The sequence below is a fragment of the Dendropsophus ebraccatus genome, chromosome 5 (genome assembly GCF_027789765.1).
Source record: "Dendropsophus ebraccatus isolate aDenEbr1 chromosome 5, aDenEbr1.pat, whole genome shotgun sequence".
NCBI lineage: Eukaryota > Metazoa > Chordata > Amphibia > Anura > Hylidae > Dendropsophus > Dendropsophus ebraccatus.
This window is the reverse complement of record NC_091458.1, coordinates 49,277,393-49,295,251: the sequence shown is the minus strand read 5'-3', so window position 1 is coordinate 49,295,251 and position 17,859 is coordinate 49,277,393. Positions and strand designations below refer to the sequence as shown.

At 42.7% G+C, this 17,859-nt stretch overlaps 1 protein-coding gene and 2 non-coding genes across 3 annotated transcripts; all 3 read right to left on the bottom strand.

The window, feature by feature from the left end:
* Window positions 1-291: 291 nt before the first annotated feature.
* Window positions 292-10,001, bottom strand: KANSL2 (KAT8 regulatory NSL complex subunit 2). Its single transcript, XM_069970115.1, has 10 exons — window positions 9,915-10,001; window positions 7,901-8,156; window positions 7,375-7,553; window positions 6,667-6,781; window positions 5,670-5,833; window positions 4,996-5,162; window positions 3,214-3,310; window positions 1,848-2,101; window positions 1,572-1,757; window positions 292-778 (listed from the first exon to the last, which is right to left on the bottom strand). Exons 2-10 carry the CDS (start codon window positions 8,146-8,148, stop codon window positions 668-670), a joined length of 1,521 nt encoding a protein of 506 aa, XP_069826216.1. The 5' UTR covers window positions 8,149-8,156; window positions 9,915-10,001; the 3' UTR covers window positions 292-667.
* On the bottom strand, window positions 851-986 carry LOC138794252 (small nucleolar RNA SNORA2/SNORA34 family). The gene has a single exon (XR_011363407.1). It is a non-coding gene; the product is annotated as a small nucleolar RNA SNORA2/SNORA34 family (small nucleolar RNA).
* On the bottom strand, window positions 3,812-3,947 carry LOC138794253 (small nucleolar RNA SNORA2/SNORA34 family). Its single transcript, XR_011363408.1, has one exon. It is a non-coding gene; the product is annotated as a small nucleolar RNA SNORA2/SNORA34 family (small nucleolar RNA).
* Window positions 10,002-17,859: the final 7,858 nt, after the last annotated feature.

Sequence of the window (17,859 nt, the reverse complement as noted above, 5' to 3'; positions counted from 1 at the left end):
AGGAAAAATCCTGAAGGGTGTCAGTGTTCAATGCAACCCTATGGGTCAATAAATCCTATTAAGAAAAACTGATTTTCCTGATGTGAATGGGGCCTTACTGAGCATACTCTGACCTTTTAAAGAGGTAATTTCACAGGAAGCTGCTATTGTTTTATACTGGTGCCATCTACTGGTTCCATATGTCACTGTAATACTGTACAGATGACTTTACAGCAGCCTTCTCTTATCACCAGACAGAACAGGAAGTCTCAGCTTAGATGTACACCCGAGGCTAGAATCATAACTGCAAGATTTCAGGATTTTTTTTTTATAATAGCCAAATGGAAATATAGAAACTCTTAAAAAAAAATGTTTAACAAAAACTAGATTTAAACGATGGGGGGGATTAGGTAATTGTCTGATGACGCATCCCCCCTTGATATGGAGGATGCAATGTTACATTTGTTTAAAAGTAAAGAAAAAAGAAATTTTTAGTTTACAAATACTTTAAAAAGTATTCAATTTTCTACTGTCAATGCCTTCACAACAAGCTGTACATATTACTGTATTGATTAAAAAAAAATAGTCATTTTAGTAAGACCACATAGCATGTCTAAGGTAAGAGACTGAGTGTTAAAATAAGTGAGTTATGTAATTGAAATATAACATTAACGTCCTATAGCAAAATTCAGTTGAGAGGGGCGCCATCTGTGTTTCCATTAGCTGTCGATGGCACCGATGCCAATAGGTCAATCTGATCATTCAGTTGTGGCAAAGTCCCTGTTGACTGGATTTGACTCTGAAAAATAGTAAAAATAAAATTTAGTCAGTCAAAGTTGTAGTCGGGTTCACTTCTCACCCAGATAGCGAACATTGTTTCTTCCAACTGAATTGGCTTGGCCATACAGAAAACCGGCCCAGCCAACAGACCATAGGAAGCAGTTCCATGTGTGCGCCTGCTTGAAACCAGCAGCTACAGCAAGCCACCAGCCTTGATTCAGGGCAATGACCATTGTAACCAGAAAACCAGAACACTGGTGTCAAACTCAGGCCCTCCAGCTGTTACAAAACCACAATTCCCATTAAGCTAAAGTTTTGGCTGTCCAGGCATGATGGGAATTGTAGTTTTGCAACAGCTTGAGGGCCTGAGTTTGACATCCCTGTTTAGGTCTGTATGTATAGATTACCACCTCCACACCTAGATATAAAAGATTCAGATCCACATCTATAAGCTTCAGTGCAAAACCTATTCTTACATGATTTTTAAGTCTTACATCACACTATAAACGAGATGAGCTCCATAGCACTTTAAAGGACTGGTAAAAACTTTTGACACATCAACTTTCTTTTTTTTCCCAAGTGTCAGTAACGCTTTAAAAGGTGCCCATTAGTTGTGCTACTGATGTATAGAAGGTGGCTTATAGCTAGAGGTACATTTTGTGATGGGTCTCCTACATAACAGCAGTGTTTTCTGACTGATGTACCTTCTGATGCATAAAGTTAGGAAGTTAGGAATTGTTCAGTGACATCACCAAGATACTTCTAGAAGGACAACTGAGGTGTCAGTAATTTTACACTATATTGGTATATACCTGTCCCGCAGATCCCACCAAGGAGTCCGCTGTCAGTAGCGTTTCATTCGCTGTGGTCTGTTCAGAGTCATCCGCAAGTATTTCAAATGGTGTTTTTGAAACGTCATTCAAAGCCATTTCAGCAGTAGGATCAAAGAGGAGGGGAGATGGGGGACACTGCATGCCATCGCCGACAACATCAAGGTCCTGCGGAAGGAAATGAGTTGTGAGGATTAAACAAATTTCTCCTCAATGTCTCATCAATCATTTGGTTCCCCTGCCAACCACAGGACTTACATCACTGAATTCAAGAGGTAAATTCTCAGTAGGCTCTAGCTCAGCTGTGCTCAGGTACAGTTCCATAGGAGTCATATCCATTGCTTCAGGCACGGGCAGTACTGGCTCAGACTTGTACATTGGTGACGGTAAACTGTAGTGAAGAGGACAGCAGGGATCTTCAGACCGGCTCACTGGAAGAGGTTTATTGCAAGGAACTTCTTCAGACCCCGCACACATTTTGAAAAGAACTTGGTTACTGTCTTGACAAATATCTGAACAGATTGAATTAAGGGTATTCTCAAACATATGTACACCTTACGTAGAAAATATGTCACTGTAAACCATTAAGGTCACTCACGGTAGTGAATGCTTGGTTTTCTTTTATATTTATTTTCTTGATTTTATAGATAATCAATAACTTCATAGTAAAAAAACAAAACAGAAAAAAACAACGTTCCAAGCCCACTCGGCCAGTTCCCGCTACAGACTGACTAAGCAGGCCTGGAACGTCATTTCCCAGGTCCCCCCTCTAACCAGGAAGCGCCCGGGGACCAGAGCTGCGGTATACAGGAATCACTGCTGGAGCCGATAAGGTAAACGCATGTTCTTACTGTCATCCTCCCCAGCACTTTGGCAAAAAATCCCCCTGCCTGGAATTCTCCTTTAGAATACGTTCACACGTACCGCATCAGCAGCGGATTTTACGCTGTGAGTTCCTATCGATACCTCTCCTGTCAATGATTACATACTTGCATGGGAATAGCGCTGGCCCCATTAACCCCCCTGCCGCCGGGAAGATACTTTACCTGCTATACAATCTGGATCCGGATTGTGGAGCAGGTAAAGTATCTTCCCGGCGGCAAGGGGTTAATGGGGCCGGCAGGAGAGGTATCTGCAGCAGATTTCACTGTGAACTCGCAGTGTAAAATCCGCTGTGGATACGGTACGTGTGAACGTACCCTTAAGGACCACACCTACAGCTTTAACCCAGGGCCTCCTACTCAATTATTTTTTTTTAATTATAAAAAAGACTATCCAATATAAGTGCTATCTACATGCATCCAAAACCCTTCTATTGGAGAAACATTTCTCAGGTAGAGAACTATAAACGCCCTCCTTGACCAACACATAGGTGGATGAAAAAACGCAAACCACTAGAAAGAGGCAGATGAGGCTTTTCAGAAGATATTTATGTGCATCAAGGTACAGCATATCTTATGAAAAAATGTTAACCCTTGTTCTGCATGCAAATTACTCCCCACTGTCCAGCAATCTTGGCAGCATCCCATCTAGGCTTGGCTTACATCTAACACCTTTAATACCTGAACTAACTACAAAGGAAAAGACCGCTCATACATAAACTGCCCACAAGACAAAAGGATACGTGACAAGCAGTGCCTGCTCATCGGCAGGCTTGGATTAGAGCACCGTACATCTTCAACAAAGGCAAGGCAACGTTGACTGGATCTTGTCGTGTGAGCCTGCATTAGAGGAACCAAAGTTTTAGTGTGAAAATATATAAAACAAATGGCAGTCATACATCACCAACATACAGAAAAAAATTACATTACGATAAAAGGAGTATTCCAATCTGTGGTACTTATACCATATCAATAGTATGCTCAAGATCGTGCATAGCCATGATTGCGGATGTCCGACTGCTGGGGCCCCCTCGAGGGCGTGGACCTGAAATTCCTGCTGAATGGAGCTGCAGGCCACGCATGTATCCTATAGATACTATTATCAAGGGAGCCGCCAAAGAGCCGAATGTAGCTTTCGGTTCTCTTTGGCTTCTCCACTGATATTGAATAGAGGTGCGGCACATATGCACGGCCCACAGGTCTATTCAGTGGGGATTTTGGCCCCCCCTCACGGAAATTGCAGGGCTGGACGCCTGCAGTCAATTCGATATGCCCTATCATGTGCATAATTTGGATAGAGCATTACTACCCCAGATGAGAATTTTCCTTTAGCAAGGAATAAATTGTTTCTTCCAACTGAATTAGCTGGGCCTATAGAGCGTCAACAGCACAGCTAACAGACCACAGGAAGAGTTTATATAGGCACCTGTTTGAAACCCACAGCTACAACAAGCCACAAGCCTTGATTCAGGGCCTGCTCGCCACTACTACAGCTTTCAGTTTATAATCTTGAATATAGAGATACTTCCGAATTTAAAGGAGAAGTCCAGCGAAAATTTTTAGTAAAGTATTGCATTGTCCCCCAAAAGTTATACAAATCACCAATATACACTTATTACAGTAAATGCTTATAAAGTTTTTTTCCCTTGCACTTACTACTGCATCAAGGCTTCACTTCCTGGATAAAATGGTGATGTCACAACCCGACTCCCAGAGCTGCGCGGGCTGTGGCTGCTGGAGAGGATGATGGCAGAGGGATGCTCAGTGTCCCTCCAGTGCCCTGTGTCCCTCAGTGTCCTCTGCCATCATCATCTCCAGCAGCCACAGCCCGCGCAGCTCTGGGAGTCGGGTCGTGACATCACCATGTTATCCAGGAAGTGAGTCAGTATCCTTCTCCACTCCAAGGCGGGTAAAACAGGCGCAGGTCCAAGAGGTAATAGTGATATAAAATATCATAACATTTATTAAAAGAATTATGCCAGCGACACACCGCGTTTCGAGACCGGTACGGTCTCTATCAAGTGTCTAGACACTTGATAAAGAGACCGGACCGGTCTCGAAACACATTGTGTCGCTGGCATAATTCTTTTAATAAATTTTATGATATTTTATATCACTATTACCTCTTGGACCTGCGCCTGTTTTACCTGGCTTGGAGTGGAGAAGGATACTGACTGTCTTTAATCCCTGTGGGGATTAGTCGGGAGTGGCTGCGGTTCATTCACATGCCATCAGTAAGAGTTGTGCCTTACATCAGCACAACCTACTCAGGTGAGAGTTCTATGTGCTTACTTTCACCACTTCAGCCCTGTCTGAATTATGCTATGGAGCGCTGTGTTATATTTTGTTTCTAATCCAGGAAGTGAAGCCTTGATGTAGTAATAAGTGCAGGGAAAAAAAGCACTTTATAAGCATTTCTCGTAATAAGTGTATATTTGGGATTTGTATAACTTTTGGGGGACAATAGAATACTTTAATAAAACTGGACTTCTACTTTAATAGCACTGTAAGAAATATAAAAATACCTGTTGGGAACCCCCCTCCGTGGCCAACATGCGCCGTTCTTTAAGTTGCCGATGTAGAAGAGCCTCCACACCATATCGTTTTCTATAGCGACGCAATGCTTTCAGCTTCCTCAGGTTGTCGCGCTCTTTAGCAGAGTCTCCTTCTGGACCAGTTAGAAGACTACTCCCTAGGGTAAGGGAGAGACAAGATACTGACCACCAGAACAAGCTAAAAATAAATGTAGACAAGAATGTAATAAATTACATGTAGTCTTAGGTTTTTGCTGTGCTCGCTAAATAAACGCATTGGCCTCAGCAAAAATGTGTTCCCAAGAGTGTTTAATGGAAGAAATACTTGTTCTGTTCACCACAAGGTGATAGTAAGTAGTTTAGGTTGTTAGGGTGTGCTTACATGTCATGCAAGTAAAGCAGATTTTCCATGTAGAAAATCCACAGTGTTTACAGAACCAGCGAAGTGATGGGAGATTTTGAATGTCATCAAGCACAGACAGCAGAAAGAAGTCTGCAGCAGAAAGTTTCCTATGGTGCAGATTAATAAAACTTGCAGCATATGAACTGTTGTGCTCGATCTGATGCAAAATGCACAACTGGTTATGTACACAATTTCCTCATTTGAATATCTGCACTGCAAGTCGGCACAAATTTTGTGAGGAAGAACACAGTTCAATACATACCAATGGTTTCATGCTCCGTCTTTACATTATGCAAGTAGTTTCTTTTCTTTTCCTTTAGCAAATGCTGTAGTCTCTTGAACTGATCTATGTACAGTGACTGGAGACGAATAAGCTTCTCCCGCATTATAAGAGTCACTTCTTCAGCAGTGTAAACCCCTGCATGTCTACAAACAAGACAGAAATGTAAAAAGAATGTGTCAGGAGAAAATTACCTGTTATTTCAATCAAGTTTTTATATTAAAGTGTCACTGTCGTTATAACTTCCAAAATCTAAAACAGTAGATGTGATATAAAGTTTACAATTTACATTTTTTTTTAGTTATGAAAAACACAGCACTTCCTATTTTTTTTTTTAAAGGAAAAAACAGGAAACAGGAAGTTTTGTGTATCCCAAGCCATCTGAGCACACAGAGAAGGCAGTCATTGGATTGATAGACACATTAAACCATGACCAGAATTCCTGTGTTTAGTCTGTTTTTTTTTACAACCAGCACAAATCAGAAAATCTGCCCTCAGGAGACTGGACCTGGATTATTGGTAGTTACAGCTTTGTTTTACAGCATAACAAAAAATAATGAATGTAAATTGCAAACTTGCTTTATTTAACATGTACTGTTTATTTTTAATTTTGAAAGGTATAACGGAAGTGACACTTCAAATAATATTAGTTGACATTTTTTTATTTTTTATACTATCAATAATCCAGCTAGCAATAAACTGTTTTAACATTGTTTGATACGAGAAGAATAAAGATGAAGTAAACGTCTCGGTGAGTGCCCTATTTTTCTTTTATCTGACATTGGCTAATTTTATTGTATTTGTCCTAAACAGTAATTATGAAAGCTCAGGAGCGCGCTCTGGGAGACCTTGGTTCTTACTGCTGGTAAGGTATCCAATTTAACAACCCAACTGTAAGCTAAAATGCCTACATTACCAGTGGAAACATGTTCATCTTTTTGCATAAACACATAAGAAATTAAAGATAGCTAATACTTACTTGAGGGGATCCTCCTGATCACTGTCCAGGCTGTCTGCTTCACTATCAAGATCTCCCATCCAGGTCTGATCCACTGTTACAGCCTCGTGGTCACTATCACTGCAGCTGTCCTCATCTAAGTCATAAGACATTAATGTAATAGCTCTTGTAATAAATAGGATTATGGATAATAGTAATATGGTACAATGATATTATCTCTACATAAACTACATATATGATCTATGCCAAGTATCACTGTATATCTTATTGTCTCTGCACTCTGCTCATCAGCCTGCTGCTATTTAACTAACCACCACTCTTTACCGCTCCTCCCCGGGTGCTGGGAAAAGCTGGATCCAGTCTTGGTAAACTGGGAGAACTAGTGGAGCAGCAGTGAGTTAAAAGGCAGCAGTTGATGAGCGGATTGCAGAGAAAATGAAGCACTGTACATTCGCTCATCTCTATCAAGACCATTACCAAATCTCTAAGGAACAGTTAATACTCTATGCCTCCTACCACACACACTGCAAGCTAAATGTGCCAAACAAGAAAGTCACTTCAAATCGGAGAATTACCACACAGTATGGGCAAGTCCACCCAGGATTTTTGACAGTGCCCATTGAAGCTGGCCATACATGTTACATTGCAGATATTTTCCTCCATCACACCAACCAGAATACCACTTTTATAGGAAGATGTGATAAAAGAGTAGCAGTAGTAACAACATACCAAGGATCCGACTTGCTTCGCTTCTGCTGCTCTCTTGGGGCTGAGTACCAAGATCCCCTCGGGCATATGAGCTTAACTGGTATAATAAAGACTCGCTGGTTGGCCCTGGGTTTGACTTCTTAAGTTGAGCTTGGAGAGCAAGGGCATTTCTACGAGCATGCTCAGCACAAAAAGAAACCCTGCCAAGATTAACAGGTAATATATAAAATATACACAAATACAGAACTCTTACATCATGCATCAATCAGGCATTGTATAGTAATAGGATGCAGATAGCTGTCCCAGTGCAGTATGGGGGCTCAGATTATATAGTTTTTAACTCAAAGCACCTTACTGAATTATCGTACAGGGAGCTCCTGAACAGGTGCTCCATCCGTTTAGGAGCTCAATGTATCATAACTCAGTATAATGCTGTAAGTCTTCCACTGAAAGGGACATGTTCAGTCTGTGAAATGTGGTTAACACATTTGTTTCATAGATGAAACATGGCAGTATGCTCGCGGCCTAAAAATGTGGTTGTACTTACCCATCCTTTTTATCTGGCTTAGGAGCGGCACTACTGCAGCGTCTGTTGTTCTTACTAGAAACATAGCTGCATTGTTTGTATGGGGCATTTCTGTCTTCTAGAATGTGTTTGATGCAAAACTCATAGCCTTCAAGGCGAGGTTGAGAGCATGGCCTGTGTGTGTAGCCACAGGACAGGGCTTCATAGGTCCTTGGAACAGGAGTCAGACGGCCTCTGCTGGGCAGGACGTGGATCCGAATTCTGTTCATCTGAAAAACTAATGAAAAGATATATCAATGACCTGTGGAAACAATGCACTACACACTGCCCGCTATAGGAACATGTACCCCCCGTAGACTATACTACACACTGCCCTCTATAGGCAGATACACATGTACCCCCTGTAGACTATACTACACACTGCCCTCTATAGGCAGATACACATGTACCCCCTGTAGACTATACTACACACTGCCCTCTATAGGCAGATACACATGTACCCCCTGTAGACTATACTACACACTGCCCTCTATAGGCAGATACACATGTACCCCCTGTAGACTATACTACACACTGCCCTCTATAGGCAGATACACATGTACCCCCTGTAGACTATACTACACACTGCCCTCTATAGGCAGATACACATGTACCCCCTGTAGACTATACTACACACTGCCCTCTATAGGCAGATACACATGTACCCCCTGTAGACTATACTACACACTGCCCTCTATAGGCAGATACACATGTACCCCCCGTAGACTATACTACGCACTGCCCTCTATAGGCAGATACACATGTACCCCCCGTAGACTATACTACGCACTGCCCTCTATAGGCAGATACAGTACCCCCCGTAGACTATACTACGCACTGCCCTCTATAGGCAGATACACATGTACCCCCCGTAGACTATACTACACACTGCCCTCTATAGGCAGATACACATGTACCCCCTGCAGACTATACTACACACTGCCCTCTATAGGCAGATACACATGTACCCCCCGTAGACTATACTACACACTGCCCTCTATAGGCAAATACACATGTACTCCCTGCAGACTATATTACATTCACATGTACTCTCTGTAGAGTATAATACACACTGCCCCCTATAGGCAGCTGTACTCTCTGTAGAGTATAATACACACTGCCCCCTATAGGCAGTTGTACTCTCTGTAGAGTATAATACACACTGCCCCCTATAGGCAGTTGTACTCTCTGTAGAGTATAATACACACTGCCCCCTATAGGCAGTTGTACTCTCTGTAGAGTATAATACACACTGCCCCCTATAGGCAGTTGTACTCTCTGTGGAGTATAATACACACTGCCCTCTATAGGCAGTTATACTCTCTGTAGAGTATAATACACACTGCCCCCTATAGGCAGTTGTACTCTCTGTATAGTATAATACACACTGCCTTCTATAAGCACATATACTCTCTGTAGAGTATAATACACACTGCCCCCTATAGGCAGTTATACTCTCTGTAAAGTATAATACACACTGCCTTCTATAAGCACATATACTCTCTGTAGAGTATAATGCACACTGCCCCCTATAGGCACTTGTACTCTCTGTATAGTATAATACACACTGCCTTCTATAAGCACATATACTCTCTGTAAAGTATAATACACACTGCCTTCTATAAGCACATATACTCTCTGTAGAGTATAATGCACACTGCCCCCTATAGGCAGTTGTACTCTCTGTATACGTTCTATAGAGCTTTATTTCAGCGGTGACCAGTGTAACATACAGGACGCTCCCCAGCACTAGTAACTTGCGCTTGCATGCGTTTATTTCTCGGTTAGCCCCCAATAAGCACATGCAGTGGACTAATGGAGAAAAAACGCATACAAGCCGCAGGCTGAGTAAGCAAATCCACTCACATACAAAGAAGACTTGTGTTACACTCGGCGGGCTGACCCTATATATTGTCATAGAGCAATAGCCATGACTGCACACACTGCCAGGCGCTGCCCGGACACACTGACTCAGCACACATAACCGCCATTTTACCTGCACAGCCGCTCCTCTCACACTGAGACAGAAAAGAGACACCGTCCAGAACTCATTCCTGTAGGACACGCCCCCGAACGCCCTGATTGGCTACTGTGAGGGCCGTCAAATTAGACGACGCCGTTCTCCCTGTTTTCTCGTTTCGCAACCTTCTCTGATAGGGAATGCATAACATCGCGAGATTACGTAGACCAATCAGAACGAAGGAAGTGTACGTAGTCACTTGTAAGGCGGGATGGGCCGCTTTCAGCCGCCATATTTGTTATGTAGGTGGAATGGGAATTGCGTAATCATTGTTGTCCAGACAGAAAGCCTTTGCTTCAATACGTACTATATAAGTATAACTTATGTGTCTCACATCTTCTTCGCTGCATTCATGGTCACTTCTGAGTATTTGTGGACAGTTTTATAATATTCTTGTATAGATTAGGATGACGTACAGTTTCATGAGGAGAGAAGGAGAGTCAAGCATGGCCGGGAGCTCCCACACCCCAGTAGTGCCTGACATTACAGGTCTGTTTAGTGAGTTTTTGAGGCAAAAGTTTCCTCAAAGTAGATTGCAAAGAACATATTCGGACCCCGCAGATTCTTCTTCCATGGCATCATGTAGCCACATGAGTGGGAGCCAAGCAGACACTGATGGTGCGTTTACACAGAGATTTATCTGACAGATCTTTGAAGCCAAAACCAGGAACAGACTATAAACAGGGATCAGGTCATAAAGGAAAGACTGGGATCTATCCTCTATTCAAATCCATTCCTGGCTTTGGCTTCCAAAATCTGTCAGATAAATCTTTTTGTGTAAACGCACCATAAGGTTAACCTATCTGCTGGAGATGTATGACCCTGTTGCTTTAAGTCTGGCAAAATTTTTATTAAAGTATTGTATTGCCCCGAAAATTTATACAAATCACCAATATACACTTATTACAGGAAATGCTTATAAAGTGTTTTTTTTTCCCTGCACTTACTACTGTATCAAGGCTTCACTTCCTGGATAACATGGTGATGTCACTTCTTGGATAACATAATGATGTCAACTTCTTGGATAACATGGTGATGTCACTTCCTGGATAACATGGTGATGTCATTTCCTGGATAACATGGTGATGTCACTTCCTGGATAACATGGTGATGTCAACTTCCTGGATAACATGGTGATGTCACGACCTGACTCCCAGAGCTGTGGCTGCTGGAGAGGATGATGACATATGCTTTAAAAAGACGTCAATTGAGACAACGAAACGTCGCTTGTATGCTTAACTATTGAACAATAAACACAATTTGATTCACAGATTATCAGGGTGCTACAAGATCTCTGTATACTCTATCTATCTATCTATCTCCTATCTAGCTATCTATCTATCTATCTATCTATCTATCTATCTATTATATCTATCTATCTATCTATCTATCTATCTATCTCCCTTCTATCTATCTATCTATCTATCTATCTATCTATCTATCTATCTCCTAGCATCTATCTATCTATCTCCTATCTATCTATCTATCTATCTATCTATCTATCTATCTATCTGTCATCTATCTATCTATCTGTCTCCTATCTATCTATCTATCTATCTATCTATCTATCTATCTATCTATCTATCTCCTATCTATCTATCTATCTATCTATCTATCTATCTCCTATCTATCTATCTATCTATCTATCTATCTATCTATCTATCTATCTATCTATCTCCTAGCATCTATCTATCTATCTCCTATCTATCTATCTATCTATCTATCTATCTATCTATCTATCTATCTATCTATCTATCTATCTATCTCCTATCTCCTATCTATCTCCTATCTATCTATCTATCTCCTATCTATCTATCTATCTATCTCTCTATCTATCTATCTATCTATCTCCTATCTAGCTATCTATCTATCTCCTATCTATCTCTCTATCTATCTATCTCCTATCTATCTATCTATCTATACAAAGAAAAAAATGGCGCTGCACTCTGAAAATTATCAGGTGAATGTCGGGTGCCAGCAGTGTACTGGGGATCTCCAGTACACAAATATCCAATCGAAAATACTGCAGCACACCGTAATCAAAGTGAAAAAGTAAGGTGATTTATTCAATCCATACAGCAGGTAATGCGACGTTTCAGTCTCTACACTGAGACTTTTCTCAAGCAAGTCTCAAGCAAGTTCTTGCTTGAGAAAAGTTCTTGCTTGAGAAAAGTCTCAGTGTAGAGACTGAAACGTCGCATTACCTGCTGTATGGATTGAATAAATCACCTTACTTTTTCACTTTGATTACGGTGTGCTGCAGTATTTTCGATTGGATATCTATCTATCTATCTATCTATCTCCTATCTATCTATCTATCTATCTATCTATCTATCTATCTATCTATTTATCTATCTCCTATCTATCTATCTATCTATCTATCTATCTATCTATCTATCTCAATCATAAACAAAGCTGAGAAATACTTCATTGCCCATATTACTCAACATTTACTTGTGCTGGTATCTGTGCTACTTCAAACAATCTGATCAGATCACCTTTTTTTATTTTAATAATCAGTGGTCAATATGATCAATGAGTCTTTTTTCCATTTGCTGTTTGTAGTACAATAATTAAGGTTGTTGGGCCTAAACAAATCTCTGATGCTGCTGGCGCTACAGGGGACACACTATCAAACTGTCTATGCTGAGCGGCCATTTCCTATCAGAAGGGCACATCAGCGAAAGTTGTAAAGAAGATGACAACTGCAGACAGCGGGCAGTCCAGGGATTGTCATTTGCAGCAGAGCGGGACAAGTAAGTATATAGCACTGCTATGTCCCCTGCAGCCCCGGCAACCTCCTTAATTATATCTAAACGGAAGTCCAATTGGAATTTTAAAAAAAGAGCTTACATTATTCTCATAGTAGATTGTCCTTAGGATGGCAATTTGATCAAATTATATGGCCCAACATGTTAGGAGGAATTTATTAAGACTGTCATCTCAAATGCCAGGCTTCCATAAACTCCCGCTACTATTGGGTTCGGCAGGTTCACGAATAGGCATGACCTTTCTTAATAAATCTGCCACTGCATGTAAGAATCTACGCTGACTGTAGTCAGATAACGTCAAAGCTTTCTTCAAATGACAGCAGAAGCGAAATTGGAGGGGGGCAGGGGGGGCTGCCGCTCCCGGGCCCACCAAGGCTGGGGGCCCACTGACAGAGGCGAATTTGCCTCCAGGGCTAGTCCCTCAGTAGCTGCTTAGGGCCGCAGCTGCCATGCACACCTGCACAGAGGGGGCCTTATCCACAAGGCAGGAGGAGTTGTCATCAGTCGGTTTTGCCGGTAAATTAATGTACCGGGTTGGTCCCGATAGGCCCCGCCCCCAGCGCTACCCGCGGGTCGGATGTTAACCCTATTGCTGCCAGAATAAACAGAGTCTGAGGAGGAGAGAGAGGCTGCACAGCAGCAGGTGGGATCTGATAGCACTGCCACTTTGAGGTAACATAGCTTCCCAGCATCTTGTATGATAACCAGTGTGTGAGAGACTGAGAGCCTGGACTGTCTGTAACCAGTGTGTGAGAGACTGAGAGCCTGGACTGTCTGTGACCAGTGTGTGAGAGACTGAGAGCCTGGACTGTGTATAACCAGTGTGTGAGAGACTGAGAGCCTGGACTGTGTATAACCAGTGTGTGAGAGGCTGAGAGCCTGGACTGTGTATAACCAGTGTGTGAGAGACTGAGAGCCTGGACTGTGTATAACCAGTGTGTGAGAGACTGAGAGCCTGGACTGTGTATAACCAGTGTGTGAGAGACTGAGAGCCTGGACTGTGTATAACCAGTGTGTGAGAGACTGAGAGCCTTGACTGTGTATAACCAGTGTGTGAGAGACTGAGAGCCTGGACTTTGTATAACCAGTGTGTGAGAGACTGAGAGCCTGGACTGTGTATAACCAGTGTGTGAGAGACTGAGAGCCTGGACTGTGTATAACCAGTGTGTGAGAGACTGAGAGCCTGGACTGTGTATAACCAGTGTGTGAGAGACTGAGAGCCTGGACTGTGTATAACCAGTGTGTGAGAGACTGAGAGCCTGGACTGTGTATAACCAGTGTGTGAGAGACTGAGAGCCTGGACTGTGTATAACCAGTGTGTGAGAGACTGAGAGCCTGGACTGTGTATAACCAGTGTGTGAGAGACTGAGAGCCTGCACTGTGTATAACCAGTGTGTGAGAGACTGAGAGCCTGGACTGTGTATAACCAGTGTGTGAGAGGCTGAGAGCCTGGACTGTGTATAACCAGTGTGTGAGAGACTGAGAGCCTGGACTGTGTATAACCAGTGTGTGAGAGACTGAGAGCCTGGACTGTCTGTAACCAGTGTGTGAGAGACTGAGAGCCTGGACTGTCTGTAACCAGTGTGTGAGAGACTGAGAGCCTGGACTGTCCATAACCAGTGTGTGAGAGACTGAGAGCCTGGACTGTGTATAACCAGTGTGTGAGAGACTGAGAGCCTGGACTGTCTGTAACCAGTGTGTGAGAGACTGAGAGCCTGGACTGTGTATAACCAGTGCGTGAGAGACTGAGAGCCTGGACTGTCCGTAACCAGTGTGTGAGAGACTGAGAGCCTGGACTGTGTATAACCAGTGCGTGAGAGACTGAGAGCCTGGACTGTCCGTAACCAGTGTGTGAGAGACTGAGAGCCTGGACTGTGTATAACCAGTGTGTGAGAGACTGAGAGCCTGGACTGTGTATAACCAGTGTGTGAGAGACTGAGAGCCTGGACTGTGTATAACCAGTGTGTGAGAGACTGAGAGCCTGGACTGTGTATAACCAGTGTGTGAGAGGCTGAGAGCCTGGACTGTGTATAACCAGTGTGTGAGAGACTGAGAGCCTGGATTGTGTATAACCAGTGTGTGAGAGACTGAGAGCCTGGACTGTGTATAACCAGTGTGTGAGAGACTGAGAGCCTGGACTGTGTATAACCAGTGTGTGAGAGACTGAGAGCCTGGACTGTGTATAACCAGTGTGTGAGAGACTGAGAGCCTGGATTGTGTATAACCAGTGTGTGAGAGACTGAGAGCCTGGACTGTGTATAACCAGTGTGTGAGAGGCTGAGAGCCTGGACTGTGTATAACCAGTGTGTGAGAGACTGAGAGCCTGGACTGTGTATAACCAGTGTGTGAGAGGCTCTATTATATGCTCCGGCAGATTCCGCTGTCCGGCCCAAAGGATTGACATGTGTGGTATTACAATTTGGCCGCATTCTCGTCAGTGGAAGTGAGCTGCAATACAACACACAAACTGAGGACAGGGGTGGTGCTGTTTCTGGAACAAAGCAGCTATGGTTCTCTAATCGTGCATAACCCCTTTACATTTTACATGGCCATATATGTGAATTGTAGAAAGCCTTTTACACTGCTCTCAATTCCTATTCTAGTAATGTAGTAGAATATTCCCTTTATTATTTGGAAAGCAGTGTCGTCTGCTGAGGGTCCCTATGGGTAACTTAATCGGTTGGGGGCCCACTCAGACTTGCCCGCCCCCCCTAGGCTGAACTCCTAGCTACGCCCCTGAATGACAGTAATGCTATAAAACCAACTTTTAGATATTAATCAACTGTATAAAGTATTAAATATTTCACTCAGGAAATTCCCCTACTTAATGTGATGAAAGTGTAATGGAAAATGAGAGCACTACATCATGTAAGGAGAATGTACCAGGAAGCCAAACTGAGTCTCAGCCAAATGTTACTCCTGCTGAACAGAAGAAAAAATTAAAGCGTAACTGTCATTTCAGGGTCATTTTTCTGAAAACATTAAATATCAACAATACAAGCGATTTTAACCCCTTAAGGTCCAAGTCAATTTTCGTTTTTGCGCTTTTGCTTTTTCCATTTTATGTTTAAAAGTCCATAGCGCTTGCATTTTTTCACCTAGAGACGTATATGAGCGCTTATTTTTTGCGAAACCAATTGTACTTTGCAATTACAGGCATAATTTTTCCATAAAATATGTTGTGAAACCGGAAAAAAATCATTTGCGCTGTCAAATTGAAAAAAAAAACGAATTTGTTTTGATTTCGGGGAGTTTTGCATTTACGCCGTTCGCCCTATGGTAAAACTGACTTGTTATGCATGTTCCTCAAGTCGTTACGATTACTATGATATATAACATGTATAACTTATATTGTATCGGATGGCCTGTAAAAAATTCAAACCATTGTTAACAAATATATGTCACTTAAAACCGCTCCATTCCCAGGCTTATAGCGCTTTTATCCTTTGGTCTATGGGGCTGTGTGAGGTGTCAGTTTTTGCGCCATGATGCGTTCTTTCTACCGGTACCTTGATTGCGCATATACGACTTTTTGATCGCTTTTTATTACATTTTTTCTGGATTTCATGCGACCAAAAATGCGCAATTTTGCACTTTGGGATTTTATTGCGCTTACGCCGTTTACCGTGCGAGATCAGGAATGTGATTAATTAATAGTTCAGGCGATTACGCACGCGGCGATACTAAATATGTTTATTTATTTATTTATTTACTAATTTATATTTATAAAATGGGAAAAGGGGGGTGATTTGGACTTTTATTAGGGGAGGGGATTTTTTATTAATAAAAACACTTTTTTTTTTTTTTTTTTTTACATACACTAGAAGCCCCCCTGGGGGACTTGTATATACACAGCAAAGATCCATGAGATCGGTCATAGATTGCTATGGCCTGCTGCAGGCCATAGCAATCTACTGCCGAGCCGGGATCAGCATCATTCCGACGCTGAGGCCCGGCACGGGCAGAAGAACGGATCTCCCCCCTGTGATCACATCGCGGGGGGGAGATCCGACCCACTAGACACCAGGGATAGTGTGCATTGCATAAAGCACTTCAATGCAGCTGTCAGGTTTGACAGCTGCATTGAAGTGCTTAATTAGCCGGCGCGGCAACGGGACCCGCTCCGGCTAACAGAGGCACTGCCCAGCTGCACGTGTCAGCCGGGATCAGCGCCGTTCAGAGCGGGGTCCCGGCGGGACCCCGCTCTGAACACCCCCCGCGGCGCCATTTCCTTCTGTAGTGAAAAAGCAATCTCCCAGCCTCCCCCCTCACATCAAATGAAGCAGGATTTCTGTCTCCATTATGTGGCTATGGAGAGGGGAGGGGCTGTTAGGAGTGACTGAGCACGGAGCAGTCCTGCAAAGCACAACACCCTGCAATCTTCTCTCAGTAAGGTCATAGATAAGCACTGACCTTTCTGACCCCAGAATCCTGCGGTTTAGGTGCCCAGACAGTCTACAAACAGCTGACCTTCATGTCACCTCTCCCTGCTCCCTCATCTCCCTCGGCCCCTCCCCCCTTCATAGGCTTACAATGGAGAGAGCAGAGCCCGTCTTCACTGGCTTCTCTGTAATGAAGACGTGTTTGCCTGATAATGCACAGATAAGAAGTCAGGGGGGGAGGCTGGGAGATTGCTTCTTGAGTACAGAAAGAGGCTTTTTTGGCTGATAAAACCTATTACAGAGTTTCTTAAAATCGCTTATACTACTGATGTCTGCAATAAAAAAACATGAAAGTTACGCTTTAACTATTTTCAATGAAAATGAAGAGATATATGGGCCGAAATGAAAATGATTTTGGATTCACAAAATATATTAATAACTGCAATTCAAACTTTAGGAGGCAATTTATTAGAAGCATTTAAAATTATTTGTTCTGTTACAAATGATGGAAGTAGTGACTTGTTAACACAAAGCAGAATGCCATAGGCTACACCTATTCCTAATAAATCCAACAGCTCATATGACACAAACACACCAACCACTTCCATTTGGCTATTACACTCCACTTGTTACACTGATGACATTGCTTACTCTACTAACATACATTGGTCTGACACCTCATATGTTGAATAAGGTGTATTATCCCTCAACTGATAGGGGTGAGATTTTTTTTTCAACGGAAAAAAAATATTGAATAGAGACATTGAA